The sequence below is a fragment of the Pipra filicauda genome, unplaced genomic scaffold (assembly GCF_003945595.2).
Source record: "Pipra filicauda isolate LSUMZ 115617 unplaced genomic scaffold, ASM394559v2 scaffold314_size1190085_pilon, whole genome shotgun sequence".
Classification (NCBI taxonomy): domain Eukaryota; kingdom Metazoa; phylum Chordata; class Aves; order Passeriformes; family Pipridae; genus Pipra; species Pipra filicauda.
In genome coordinates, this window is record NW_024104437.1 from 893,219 (window position 1) to 907,956 (window position 14,738).

At 36.3% G+C, this 14,738-nt stretch overlaps 1 protein-coding gene across 5 annotated transcripts in view; it reads right to left on the minus strand.

Moving 5' to 3' along the window:
• The window catches only part of PHTF2 (putative homeodomain transcription factor 2), a 122,110-nt gene that overhangs the window by 34,054 nt on the left and 73,318 nt on the right, over positions 1 to 14,738 (minus strand). For all 5 annotated transcript variants that reach the window (XM_027730026.2, XM_039383533.1, XM_039383535.1 and 2 more), the window contains 2 exons: positions 4,331 to 4,387; positions 771 to 841 (listed from right to left, as the gene is read on the minus strand). In XM_027730026.2, the coding sequence (XP_027585827.1) occupies positions 771 to 841; positions 4,331 to 4,387 (128 nt within the window). The remainder of the gene's footprint in view (positions 1 to 770; positions 842 to 4,330; positions 4,388 to 14,738) is intronic.

Here is a 14,738-nt window from a genome sequence, read left to right on the forward strand (position 1 = left end):
CCATCATTGGAACCATCAGCTCACCTCAGGCCCATATCCCCATGCCCAGATTAGGACGGAGGCAAAAAAGCAGGTGGAAATCCAAACCATGGAACAAACACCATGACCAGGCCCCTCCCAGGGCTGTCCCAGAAGAGCCATCGACCCCACTGTCCAAGTGTGAAACACTCACAGTGAGTCTCTGGGAATAGCTCTCCAAGTCACCTTTCAGAGGAGAAGGAGATGCTGTCTGGGCAGGTGGGACTCACTAAGGGATGCAGGGGAAAAGCAGCTCATATTGCACAGACTTACTATAGGACAGTTAAGGGATGAAAAATCTTATATTATCTATCCTTCTATTGCTATTTTGTTATTTAAAACAGGCAAGAAACAGTCATGGTCTGTACAATTTCTATTCTGCAGAAAATTCAACATAACCTTTCCTCTAGATGTCAGAAGATTTGGAAGAAGTTTGAATGCCTGGTAGTTGGAGATTTCTGAACTAAAAATTTTAAAATGTTTATCCATGATAATGCATAAGTTTTGGGTTTTTTTCAAAATCTAACTCTATACAGCAAAATTTAAATCAAATTCTTAAGTCTTCAGTTTAATCTAGACTTCATAATTCACCAGTATTTCCTATCCACCCACTTCAGAGAAGGGTTATATAGGGTTGCTGTGTTTTTGTTTGCTTGGGGTTATTTTAAACTTACTAATACACTCTTGTTATAAGACACAGAATGGCTGTTATTTTTATACTGAGAAATGCAGCTTTTTCTAGCTCAGACCTACCTCTTACAAGATCAACATCTATGAGGTCTGGTTTCACATGCCCTGTTTTCTTTGGTTTGTTTCTCAAACCCTGCAAAAGACAAATACTATCAAAACACATTCATGCAGATAACACACATTAAAAAAGACAAAAATATCTATGTGGTCAGTAATTGTATTTAACCTACACTGCTACTGAAAATTCAGACAAATATGTCAACTTCATAGATTTAAAGTCTAGAAATTAAACATTCCAAGGAACAATGCATAATAGATGCTTTTTAAACACTTTACAATCTAAACAAAACCCAACCAATTACTGACCCATGAGGCAATTTTTCAAACACAGCTACGCACTGAGAACTCATCTCCCATAGCTTGGCATTATGCAGACAAAGTATGTATACACTTGCAAGAATTAGTAATACATGTCTATTAGGTTTTCAGAACTTTTGCAACAAATTACATTCCTGAATCTCTTTTCTCCTTAGATGTCTAACGAAACTTCACAAAATGCTTACATTGCAACTCCTTAATTCCAAACCTAGATGGCAAATCACGTTGCAATGCAGGAGCCACTAATCAGCAAGCTCTCAGAAATCCAAATTCTAGACAAGTATTGAATTTTTTCTTCATAGTGAATATAAATTAGCCAATTAAAAGGAGGGGAAAAAATCCCACACAATAGGAAAGCAGCAGGAAGAAAAGCAAGATTATTTTGTCTTTTAGAAACAGCATCTTCCATCACTGAAGAGCCAAACTCTCTTGCAAAGCTTTCAAGTTTGCTTTTAATGCTAAAATGTGATGCTGTACTCTCAAGTCTCAGAGACAGTTGTGAGTTTATTCTGCTCCCTTTAGATTAGACTCTTGGTCACATTAGCCAATAAGGAAACCACAGAGTACAATTCATGCAGAGTAAAATAAAATATTTCAAAAAGTATTTAGGATACAAATGGAAATGTTATGAAAGTCATTTAACTGTTTTCATTCAAAAATCAGTTACATTCACTGGCGAACTGTACATTTCTACCACTGCCCTATTTCATCCACAGGTAAAAACACTTATTACTTAAATGTAAATATTAAATATAGACGAAAGCATAAAAATGAAATTATTATCAATGAGAGACAGATCAGTGAAATCTGGAAATGTTAATCTTTATACAAACAATATCAAGCAAAATGTTCAACTGAGTGCAGCTCAAAGTATTTCTCACATCAAAATTCAATTGGATTTATTTTCATGCTGAAATAAAGATAAAATTAAAAAATCAAACTGTTTACAATGAGCTAGATATGTAGTCATTACCTGATGTGTCTATTAGAAAAATGGGAGTTTGCTTGAAACAAAACAAAATTAATACACAGAACTGAAACATGGGTCAGACAAAATGCACTCTGAGAATGACTAATACAGAAATCAGTTGTACTGTAGACTTAGGCACTGCGAAGACCTTAGTATGCAAAATTTTTACAGAACAGCAGTCCCAAAACTGCAGTAACTTTATGCAGAATGAGAAAAGAAGCCCATAATTAGAATTGGAAATTATAATCTAGAATCAGCTACAGATTCTTGTGAAATTTTGCATAAGTGAGCCATTCCATTTCATAAAAAGATCTGAAGCTTAAAAAGAAAATGCTGAATGATATAATAATTTTCAAATGTATTAGTGCTTACAGGCCACAAGATCTTTCTTGGAAGTCTAAATAAAGATGTGCCTCTTAGAAGAAATAATCCCCTGGAAAAAATACACATAATCCTTGGAAAAATGTACCGCTGTGGCTAAAATTATGTTTTCATTTTAAAGAAAGAATTCTGAAAAAAATAAGTCAAGTGTATAACTTGATGCAACTTTCATGGGAAAAGAAACGGTGACTCATTCCTTAAAAATTCCATTAGTCAAACTGCAAATGTTTTCAGTGTCCACAGACTACACTGAGTTGGTTCTTGTACTTTTTGCCACATACAGTGAAAGAATTCCATTTATGCAGATGCAATTTCTCCACTCTCTTAATGCATCACAAATATCTGTAATATATATATATGGAAAACAGCAGTGTTTCAAACTAAGATTATTTTTTAAAAATATTCATAGTGTTTCATAATGCTCAGACCTATCCAGTTGGTTCATATAATTTCTATTCAGCACCAAACACATTTCAGCTAAGTAATAGGAAAAAAAAGTTTAAATAAAAATACTTAAAAGTAGGTGCTATTATTGTAAAAGTTCTTTTAAAATTAGTCTTAATAGATTCTATTATAGTTCTAACTAAATTATCAGTTTATAGTAAGAGAAACAGATTTTCTACTAAAAATAAGAAGTTTTCAGATTTTTAGTAAAGTTAGTTTATAAATTATTATATGATTATATAATATACACATATATTAGATATATTCATAAATATCAAAGTACTGTAGGAGTTTTGAGATTAAAGCACTAATGTGCAATACCTAAACTTGGCCGTGTGCCTCACTGTTATCTGTATTGCATGAAACTCAATCAATACAAACTGATACAGACACCATCAGTAGTTTGTTAGTTATTGTACTCCTGAGCCAAATGAGATGGATATAGATTAAGCACAGGGCAATATTTGCAATAATTATTTGAATGATGTGCTATTACACAGCAGTTACAAGAACTCCTGTCATAGCCGTGACTGGCTTTCATGACCATGGGAAAGACCCTTCAGGCACCCTCAGGCTCAGCCACGGGGCTTAAACACCATTGGGTCTGATTTCATGTGTGTATTTCTGTAGAGAAATCAGGGAATTCTGTAGCTCAGGTTTCCACAGAAGGCAAGCATGTCCCCCTGCATGTTTTATTTAGCTATTTAAGGACTGCGGCAGGAAAAAACCCACCTCCAGGGAAACTGAAGCAATGCACCTTTTACTGATGTTAAGTATTAGCAACATGTTGAAATTTGTGCAGCAGTACCACACTTCTTGCATGCAGTGTTTGAGCAAAAAAAAGGTTAATTGCGAGAAAACGTTGACTGAATTAACACCACAGAGTATGACATAATATACAACCCATAGAACTATCTTATATAGCATCAATTTTCTCCAAAGCAATTTAGCAATGTGGCAGACACTGATGGCACTGTTAGTTAAACCAAAATGCACAGAACACCGTTAACTTGCTTGTTCAGAGAAACAAAGCCTGAGGTACTTACCAGTCTAATAAACTGTACAAAACAATGACAGCATCATAAAGGAGGAAAAGTAAACTGCAGGTATAAGGTAACTAACTGAAAGCAAAGAGAGCTCAGATAACTGACATTAGAATTCATCAGAAAGAAAAGTGAAAAGACAGAGGTAATAAAACAACTAAGCCCTGGCTTAAGATAAGTGAAAAGAAAAAAAAATGTACTGAGATACAAAAATATGTAACACACTAAATGCTGCAGAGTTATTAATTATGTAAAATAAATAGAGCATAGTATACTGGTTACATTTGGTTACACTCCAGAAGTCTAGTTTTACTTTACCACTATTAAATACCACCACATACAATGTAAATTACATGAGTGCACACAACCACCAAAAGAAATAAATGTTGAAATGCTGTATTATTACCTTTATTTCTCTTTGCTCTACGGACTTTTCCCATATTTGTTGATCATATGCTCCAATCTAAAGAGAATACAGAAAAAATACCAACATTAGGATTTAAAAGACATTGATCAAACAAAATCAATCAACCTGCAATGACAGAAGCATGAAGCCAGCAGGTTATTTGCTTGGGGAGGCTTGTTTACAAAGGAATCTTTATCTTCTCCGCTCCATCTTGGCTGGACAGGATCTACCTAATCCGTACAGGAGTTGTGATACAGGGCAGAGGTGAGCCAGGCAGCCCCAGCCTCATCCCGGGCGTTGTGCAAGTCAGAGGACTGAGAAGACCACTCTCCCTCCCACTTCAGGTCAGGATTCCAGTCTCTGTACTGACAGAGAGCAGAACTATGGCAGCAACACTGACACGGTCTTTCAGTTAACTTTACAGGAATACCACGCATATGTAGCTGAACCCATACCTTCAATTAATTTATTCTTTTTTTAAACCATCTCCCTCTCTAATTCCCATTTCGTTCCACCCATTTTTACAGCTACACGGTCTTTAGTGTTATCTCTTCAGAGCACACAGCAACAAGATATATGGTCAAGCTGGTAATCAACTAGATTACAGGCCAGGGGAAACTCAAAGAATATCAGGAAACTGCCCTTTTCCCGCCAAAGCACTGAAGAAAACGTGTTCCTAGTAGACCTATTCCCAAATTTGTTCACTCTCATTTAGCTGCTAGTCTATTTATTCATGAAACTCTTCCAAATAACTTAGTTTTATTAAACCTGAGCAAGTTTTTGGTTAAAAAATTGAAATAAAAAGGAAGTGTTTTCTCCCAGGCTCTAACCTTACCTCAGTGTTGTAGAAAACTGTATTTGTGAGAGCAGAACCACAGACTGTTGAGCTTTAAACCCAGTCAGCAACTAGGCACTACACAGCAGCTCACACATAGCCCCAGAGCAGCTACTGTGAAGAAAATTAACTCTATCCCAGCCACAACCAGTGCACATTGGTCTTGCAAGCACTTATTAAAATCCTAGCACTAAGACCAGTTTCGATGGGTTCTGTCATTTTAAATAACCATCAATACAGGTAGCTATAGTTAACTTAAGAAATTACTGTGAACTTATTTATCCAACATAGAGAGTCACTCTATGACTGTCAGATATTTTGAAGAAGGGCAACCTTAAACTTCAGGAAATTCCTGTGTAAGATAGTGACAAGAACAACTCAATATATGAGACAACATATCCAAGTTTTGTAAGAAGTTATCAAAGATCATCAGTGCTTTGAACTCTGCATGAATAGTATTTCTAGGTAATATTCAGTAATGACCTGTTTTATTCTGGCAATTTGAAAGCCTTGCCATCCCAGCAGTTCTACCTCAACATATAGATCACGTGCACACACGTGTGCACACACGTGTGCACATACTGCTGGTATCTGGGGTTTGATTCAGATGACAAACTTTGAGCAGTTAAGTGCAGGATTACTTTTAGGTCATGAGGGAGAGACAGATGTGGTTCCTGAGATCCTTTACTAACATGCAGAGCTGATACAAGCAGCTCAGTCAGACACCTGACAGAGGCAAGAGGAACAACTCCCATTATTTGAGCAAATCTGCTCAAATTCAGTCTTACTGCAAGGGTATGACTCCTCCTTCCAGTTCACAACTGCAACAGACACAAAAGACCCAAGCACAAGTGCACACACCTTGTACCAGAAAACATTATTCTGATTTCTCTTTTATTATTTCAGCCCTCATTAATTTAGATGTTATAAAAGAAACAAAAAAAAGTAATTCTTGGTTAAAAGGATCTTTTAACCAAGGATCCAACATAAATGCAAAAACATACCCAGGGAAGCCAATAGGCAAACACATCCATAAACAAAGAAATCTAAAGGCATCTTTTGTACCTCTAAACCTCACCAAACATGAAAAAATACCAATAATAATTAAAAAATTTCTAATTTAGAGCAGTAAAGCTCAAAGCACATCTAAAATTCGAAGTGAGAACAGTAAACTGAATTACTGAATTGTCCTTTCTCAAATTTAAATATTTCCCACTCGCAAAAGCTAAACAATTCTATAGTTTGCTACTTTAAAACTTTGAGGAAAAAAACCAATGGCTTTTTGGTAATAATAAATACTTGACACCTCTCATTTGGAAAAAAAAAATGAGACTGAAAAATAACTAGGGAGTCAGGCACTGTACTGGGCAGAATTAAGCACTTACTACAATTAAAGTAATTAAACCAAAGGAAGTTTAACAGCTAACTCCACCTGGATAACAGCCAGCAATTAAAAAGTCAATATATTGACTCCACCCAGCATTTATAACTAATTGTTCTGGCTTTTTCTCTAAATACATTTCAAATGAATTTTCAGGCCTTCCTGGTTTTCATTAAATTTGCTAAGAAGAGCCCCAAGTGAAATTTTTGTGCTGCATAATATTGTGTCCTTCCCTTCCCACTTCAAAAAGAAATAAATTCTTTCTACAAGGACAGAGAAGGGGATGCAAGTCTGTGTCCCTCTCCATTATGCAAGAACCAAATGCGGAAGGAAGCCTTTGTACCAGTAAAGCTGCAAAGCAAACCCTATTCCTAATTCCATTCATAGCTGAAACTGGTTTAGAGTTGAAAGTCTTTAAAACAGCATTCTTCTTTTAGACAAATAACAGACCATTTTTTGAAGGAAGTCTGGGAAACACAGATCCCAGAAGACATCTGAGGCAAGGAAGCTGACTGATTAAAAATCCTACAAATATTCCTTTTCCCTCCCTAGGGAGCACAGCTTCCATCTCCACATAAAGACAAGAAGTAGGGATTTTGCCATTCACGTTTTTCTTTCAATGTTGCCCCATAAAGCAACTTTTCCAGCAGCAGGTAAAATAAAAGCATGAAAAGTACTTTAAAGGACATGGTCTTTGACAACTGTTTTATTGGAGGAGTGGATCTGTCCGATCACCTCTGATCAATTTTAGTTATTAAAATCTGAGCACAGGATTACTAAGTAAGGGCATACTGCTGCAAACCAAGAGGAGTTAGACAGAATTGCAGACAGCAAGTACCATTGCAATCTCTCACAATGTTTGGGGTTTCTTTTTTAATCTACCTAGTATCACCTCTTTGTGTTTTAACAAAGTTTTAGAAGCACTTCAGAGAGCAGGAATACATGCCCCTCAGCACATCAGATTCAGACCTGATACTCAAGTTCCCCTCTCGCCATCTGCATAGGCATCTCTCTATACTTCTCTTCCAAGTGTATCAGAGGAAAACACTTGAAAACAAAGCCATCATTATTAGCATACTGGATACTGGCACACTTCATTTACCACATTAAACAAAAATAGGTAGAACCAGTGCTACTGAAACAAGACAAGTAAAAAACACAGCCAATAATTTGTTTTCTCTCCCTTATGTCAGGAAAGCACATCTAGAGTTTGTGAAATTCTTGCAGAATTCACTGAGAGGTGTTTTTCATTTACAACAAACTAAAATATAACATATAATGATTACTAGAAATGCTAGACACCTGTATGAATTAAATGCAAGAACATAATTTGTGAGTGAATTGAAGAATGTAAATTAATATTAGCAAACCTTCCCAGTTTTAAATTATCAAGAGCACCAGTCAATTCCATCTTTGAAGAGTATTTGCAAAGTATTTACATTTGAATTCTGTTTCATTTTAAATCTAATGTAAATCTAAACCAAATGTAGGCTCTGGCTCTTGGCTATTCATGTAATTCTTTTCAATTGTACATACCTCCAGGACACTGAAAAGAAGCCTAGTATCTAGCAATGCCAAAGAAATTAAGGTCTAAAGGCAAAGAAAAGGAAGGATTAACCTTCCAGAGATAAGATCAGGTTGAAGAATTTAAATATACACAAAACTTGATCAAAGTAAGGTTTCCCTCAATATGCAACTGTCCCCAAGGCTCCTCCACAGGCATTCAAGTTTCCTTGTCTGGAACTGTTCCAAAATTAATGCCCTGATCAACTCCAGTACTTATACACTCCTGAACCCACCAGCTCTGCCTGGAGTCTCATTCCTTATAGTTGCAAGTTCTGCAGTATCCTTCAGAGAAAATTTAAAGTACGAAACACGAGACTCAAAAAAATTGTACAATTTTTACATATACAACTATAAGAAAGGCTTTTTAAATCTCTTCAAAACACAGTGTAAGACTGTTTGTCACTGACACATTCAATCTATCAGTCCAGTCTACAATTGGCAATAGACTTTTTTTTAAGCAAACTATACAACATAATATCCCAATTTAATCTGATTTTACACAGAAATTTATTCTAAGTTATTTCATGAAATATCTGATCCAAAAGGATCTGAAAATTGTACTCTATAGCATTTTTTTATTTAGTATGATTTGGCAGAAAATAAGTTAACAAAAAGTTGGATAACAAGCCTATCTTATCATTTTTAAATATATCTTTTATCGCCAAGAATCAACAGCAACACAACCCTGTTGTAGGAAACTTGTCGGTAATACATTACAGATATTAGAACTTGTGGAATAACCTGCCTGCAGCAGAAGTAGATAAACTAGCAGATGTTATTTTATATACTCTTAGTTTAAACTGTGCATCTCAGGCCTTCTCAATGCCCAGATTCTATCCAGTCTATCCAAATCGGTTACCTCTAAAGAGTTCAGTTCTCAAGACCCCATGCCTCAATAAATACCAAGGAAAGAAGATGAAAGGAATTCTGTTTCTTTACATATTTGCAGAACTAACAACCATTCTTCGAGTAGCTATAAAAATTTTTGGCATATAAGAGATTACATGCAAAGACTGACAACTGCAGCCACTCTTTTGCAATGGAAAAGCAGGGGTTTAGTATCCTAAATTAACTAAGCATAATAAACTTTCCAATATGTTTTCTTGAAAAAAAAAAGTTTTCTCACAAGTAATTAATTGCAAAAAAATTAACAAGTTGTCTGTGACTTGGCATGAGATATTAATCTATACAATTACACATTTGGTAAAACTAAACTCATCTGATAGAGCTGGCTCTTTACTGAAAGATTAAATAAATTTCAGACCCTTTTTAAGTGCAGACTTCTCATAATGTTTCCAGTTTTTAAGAGGTATGTGCACCTCTTGAAATTATCTAAAATAATTGCACATATTCCTTCCCAATTGAATACATCAGAAAGCACTTGATAACATTTTTTTATACACCTAAAATTTGTTTGGCACCTGTGCAGTTTGGTTTTAGAACATTCACAGCAATTAGCCTAAGTAAACAGTTAAGCTATTGAAATAAAAATTGCTGTGTTTTCAAACAAAGCCCAGTGGAAAGGGCTTTCACACTGCGTAATATTTCTTCCCAATACCTTTTTCATAACAAACCACATGTGCATCAAGATTGAATTTGAGCTTTGTGAATGACACTGATATTCGCTTTAAGCTAATGTAGTGATGGTATCAACCTGTAGCCCAATACTCACAAGGCCTTCTGATTCTAATGGAATTGATCAATATTTCAGGAGACATTTATAATTTATGACCACGCAGACTAGCAAAGATTATAATCCTAAGAATACATAGTATTTCCTGTTGGATCTTAAAACTTTAATGTTTATCAATAATGAAACCTGCGTGCTAAGCTTTGCTCTTTAAAACCTCTAAACACTTTTACAAGCCACATCACAATGGTATTACAAATCCAAAAGATAAAAGATACAAGATACAGAGTTTGGTAAAAAAAAAACAAAGTTGTTTCCTTGGACTGTGTACCAATGTAATTAAGAGTCTGACACCTTATTAAAACATTTAGTGCTAAAATATTACCTAATATGCTTTACTAACTTTTATAGTCCAACATTACTAAAATAGCTACATGATTTTATGTATCAAATCTAGTATTAAGATATCAATATATAAATAATTTCTATACATGTAATATTATGAATTTTAAAAATATATCTCATTTTCTCAAAACCCAGAATATGATTATGAAAAGTTATTTTAAACCCATTTATTTCTTACATTAACTGATCCCCACTGCAGCAAAGGCAATACTCTAGTAGCTCAGTAGTATAATTATCTCTGTTGAAGTAGATTTCTACTCTTAGGATGATTTGCTTTTTCAGGATGTTTTTCATTTTCAAGGGTGGTGGGTTTTTTGCAATTTTGTTTGTGGTGGATATGTGGACCAGGCAAGCTAAGCTAAGTCAAACTTAGCTAATAAACCACAGACAGAAATCACCACATAATAGTTGTACACTGTCTGATAAAAGCAAAGCATTCAGAAACTTTTAGTCAAATAGAAAAGAGTAATGGAGGAATTAAAGCTGTATATATTAGGGGTAGAATTTTGAATTTATAACTGCGGAATTATTACTTCTGATTAAAAAAAATTCCATGATTCTCCTGCCTTCTCCTGAAGGGAGGAGAATCATGGAATTTGGCCCCAGAAGGAAAGCTGAAACCAACTACTACTAAGTGTAAAATTAAGCAATTCGAAACTTTATTTATTCTTAACTATTTGAATTGCCAACTAATGACCCGCTTAAATTCTGGTAATAACTGCAGCAGCACTGTATTTACAGCCATTTCACTGAACACTAATTTTACCAAGGCTTACTTCAGAGACACTGTCCCTTTCAGAGTCCAATAATAGGTAATTAAACATTTATCAACTATGTATTAATAGTTTTTCTGGATTATTCTTTACAGATTAATTCTTGTTAACATCTGTCAGCTGTGCTTATTTATTGCCCTAATGGTTTACAGATTTTAGTGTACCTACTAAAAACAAGAAACCATTTGCAAGTTAAATTAAATGAGAATACAGGAATAACCAGCACCTACTCTAAGCCATGTCCTAGTGACATGAACTGGACAACAGGGGTAACTTTGGGTACCATTTCTTTGGCCTTACACGGACTACAGAGCAAAACCTAAAAAGAGGCACAAACTGAATGTGATTCCATTTCCGTAATTAATGGCAATTAAGCACGATCTCATATGATAATGTTTACCTATCTTCAAATTTCAAACTAAATTCTTCATGGAATCGCAGAGATTGGAACCTCCAGGGGTCATGTAACCCAACCTCCTGCACAAAGCCCAACCTCCTGCACAAAGCAGGTCCAGTTACATCGAGTGGCTCCAGGACTTAACCAGTAGAGTTCCAAACCTCTCCAAAGATCAGACATTTCACAGCCTCTTTGGGGTCCTGTCTCAATGCCTGGCAAACCTCACCTTACAGGTTTTTATCCTTATACCTAATCAGAATTTCCCACTTTTCAGCTTGTGTTTATTGTTTCCCCTGCAATCCCTGTGCAGCTCTGACAAGAGCCTAGTTCCATCCTCTCCATGGTCTCCAAAGCAGGAGATGCTATAGCAGTGAAGTGCTCCCTTTTGCCCTCTCTTATTCAGACTGAGCTAACCAAGATCTCTCAAACTCTCTGCACATCACACAGTTCAGCCTTGTAACAACCTTGGTGACCCTCCATTGGGCTTGGCAAGGAATGTCAATGCCTTTCTTGTACCACTCAGCCCAAAGCTGGACACAGCATCCTAAATGCTGTCTCATATGAGCTGAACAGAAGGGAATAATCCTTTTCCTTGGTCCACTGGCCACACTATTGCTAACAACACCCAGTTACTTTCCAAGTGTTAAGGATTTAAGACCTCTGTAATTTTTTTTTTTTTCACAATAATGTACTCGCACAAAACAAAACAGTCTCAAGATGTAACTGTGGCAGTCTCATTATTCAGGATAATTCCATGAATTGCTGGAAATCCAGCAATTTTACCAGTGTTGTAACCAGGATTTTAAAACAGTGTTGCCCTTACGTCCCTGATCATTTCCACTTCCCATAGCACATTTTCCTTGTGCCACTGCACCCATCTGGGTGGCTGGAAGATCAATCAAATCAGTCAGGAAGAGAAAAGAAAATGTTATATTATAGTTTGACAAGGCCTAATGATACAATTTAAGAATCAGAAAACTCCTCTCAAGATAGAGGGATTTCATCTTATTGCTCCCCCATTAGAGAGTTCAGCTCCTTATAGATTCACAGTCTTAGTTTTAACTGGATTGGTTCCCTGACCAAATTCACTACGTAAATGTACAAACTCTGTGGGAAGGCAAAACAGGCATGGGAGCCTACAGGCAGGCAAACTGCAAGCCTGCTTAGTTCAGCCACAGCACCGATTTGAGTGATCTTTTCTGCAAGATTCAGAATCTGAAGTTTTGTCTGACCTAACAAGACACTGAAGGCAAACCCCCATTAGGTCAGGTGACTACTTGAGTACTGAATCCCAGCACTATGTGGAAGGAAACTATCTAAATATACGTTTTCTTCCTCAGTGCTTTCACAAATACCAGCTCCCACACTGGTCAGGTTTTGGCACTTGAGGGCGGACCTTTTCAAAACAACACAGTTTCAGCTTCAAAGTTTTAGGTAAAATAGCTACACAGCCTGTCCATTTGGCAAAAACTGCCTTTGGTATCAGGGTCACTAATGCATCACATGAATTCAGTGACAGGAAGGAAATCAGGTGGTTTCAAGGAATGGCATAATTTCTGTTTTATTTCCTCCTTTATTAACTTTATTAACAGAGAGACTGTCTGAGCAGCCAGGGATCAGGTTAGGAAAGCTAAAGCCTTGACAGAATTCAACTTGACCAGGGACATCCAGGGCAACAAAAAATAGCTTCTTCGGATTTCTTGATGATAAAGGGAATACTAGGAAAAATATGGGCCCTCCCTGGAAGGAAACGGAAGACCTGGTTACCCAGCACATGGAGAAGGTCAACGTCCTCAACATTTTTGCCTCAGACTTCACTACCCAGTGCTCCAAGTTGCAACCTGGTCTGGTGGGAGGTGTCCCTGCCCATGGGGAGGACTGGAATGAGATGAACTTCAGGGTCCTTTCCAGCCCAGGCCATTCTATGATTCTACGAATATAAATTGGCAAGTATAATCTTGGGCTAATGAGCTGGAAAACACTGAGCATTACAGCTCTTAAAGCAACGCCATTAGAACTCTCATTTTGCCCTTTAAAAATATGAGAGAGGAAACATCTCATTTGTTTTATGGTGCCCTTTAACAGCTGTACTCAAGGGACACCCAAAACAGCAGAAAGCTGCATTGGCAAAGTCAACTGATAAGCAATCAGATGCAGGAGTCAGCTTCAATTCATTAAGTTCCATTTTGCCTTCCCATACAACCATCCCCAAGAGAAGGAACAACATAATTGTACAAATTTGTTGACAATATTGCAGGAGAGAAAGGTCTCCATTTTAGCAGCAAGGCTGTTAAGGTAAATTTACATACAGCCTCCAAACTGGAAACAAGACCAACAATTCCATGTCTACTCTTATCTGTAAAACTTGAAAGTATTGTAAGAAATAAATGCAAAAAGTTACAAGTAATAGATGCAATATTTTAAATTATTAAGAAATTTATTATTTTTAACATCCATTACTGTTACTGAGGCAACACTTCAAGTACGCATAAAGTATCCATATCATACAAAAGACATACCACCAGATACTGAAATTGTGTCAAATTTGTGGGGGTGTCAGATTTTTTCAGAGGAAACATTATGATGGTTTCTCTGTAAAATTAATCCATTACAAAGCTGAAGCAAATTCAGTATTCTGGTAAATACACTTAATCCTAAGGATATTAACTAACGAAATGCATCTATGTAAGTAGTAGCTTGGTAGCTGCCTGGAATCCTTCCAGAGAGCAATGCAGACAACCCTGCCACTCCCTTTTATTGCAAGAACCAGGGCAGCTCCAAGGGCTGAAAACAAGCCAGACAAACCCTGCGTGACACACGAGGATCTCAGCGCTGTGCTGAGTAGTGCAATCAGAAACACAGCAGAGGTTTAATTTATCTTACCTACAGAGCCAACCTGTATCTAGCAGATTTCATGCCTTGCAAAAGTATTTGTACCAGCTGGGAAATGCAATCACTGGAAGCACTAAAGCTCTGTCCGTGCAATCTTGTATCTCAAATAAGAAGCTGCTATAATACATTGAAATCTTACAATCCAACTTAAAACAACTCAGAATTGATTACTGTATTTTTACAAGACAGTAATCAAGAGCTCCAGTGCACTAAAAACAGAGTAAGTCTATTGCCACAACAAAAAACAAGTTTACATAATAAAAGGTCTGACCTTTTAAACAATTAAGAGTATTACTAAATCATCCTCGTGTGAGGAGCTCAATTTCAGACAATAGTATGAGTCATGAATAAACATGCTGTTTGCAAAACTTGCCTAAAGTAGGGTTGGAAGAGCTTAATTGCTTAACTCTTTCCATTAAAGGAATATAAAAATGTCTCTTGTTTGAGAAACCAACAGACCTCTGAAACTCAGTAGAGAGACACATAAATATATCAAAAAATACATTAAAATTTAAAACTAAGAAACAAA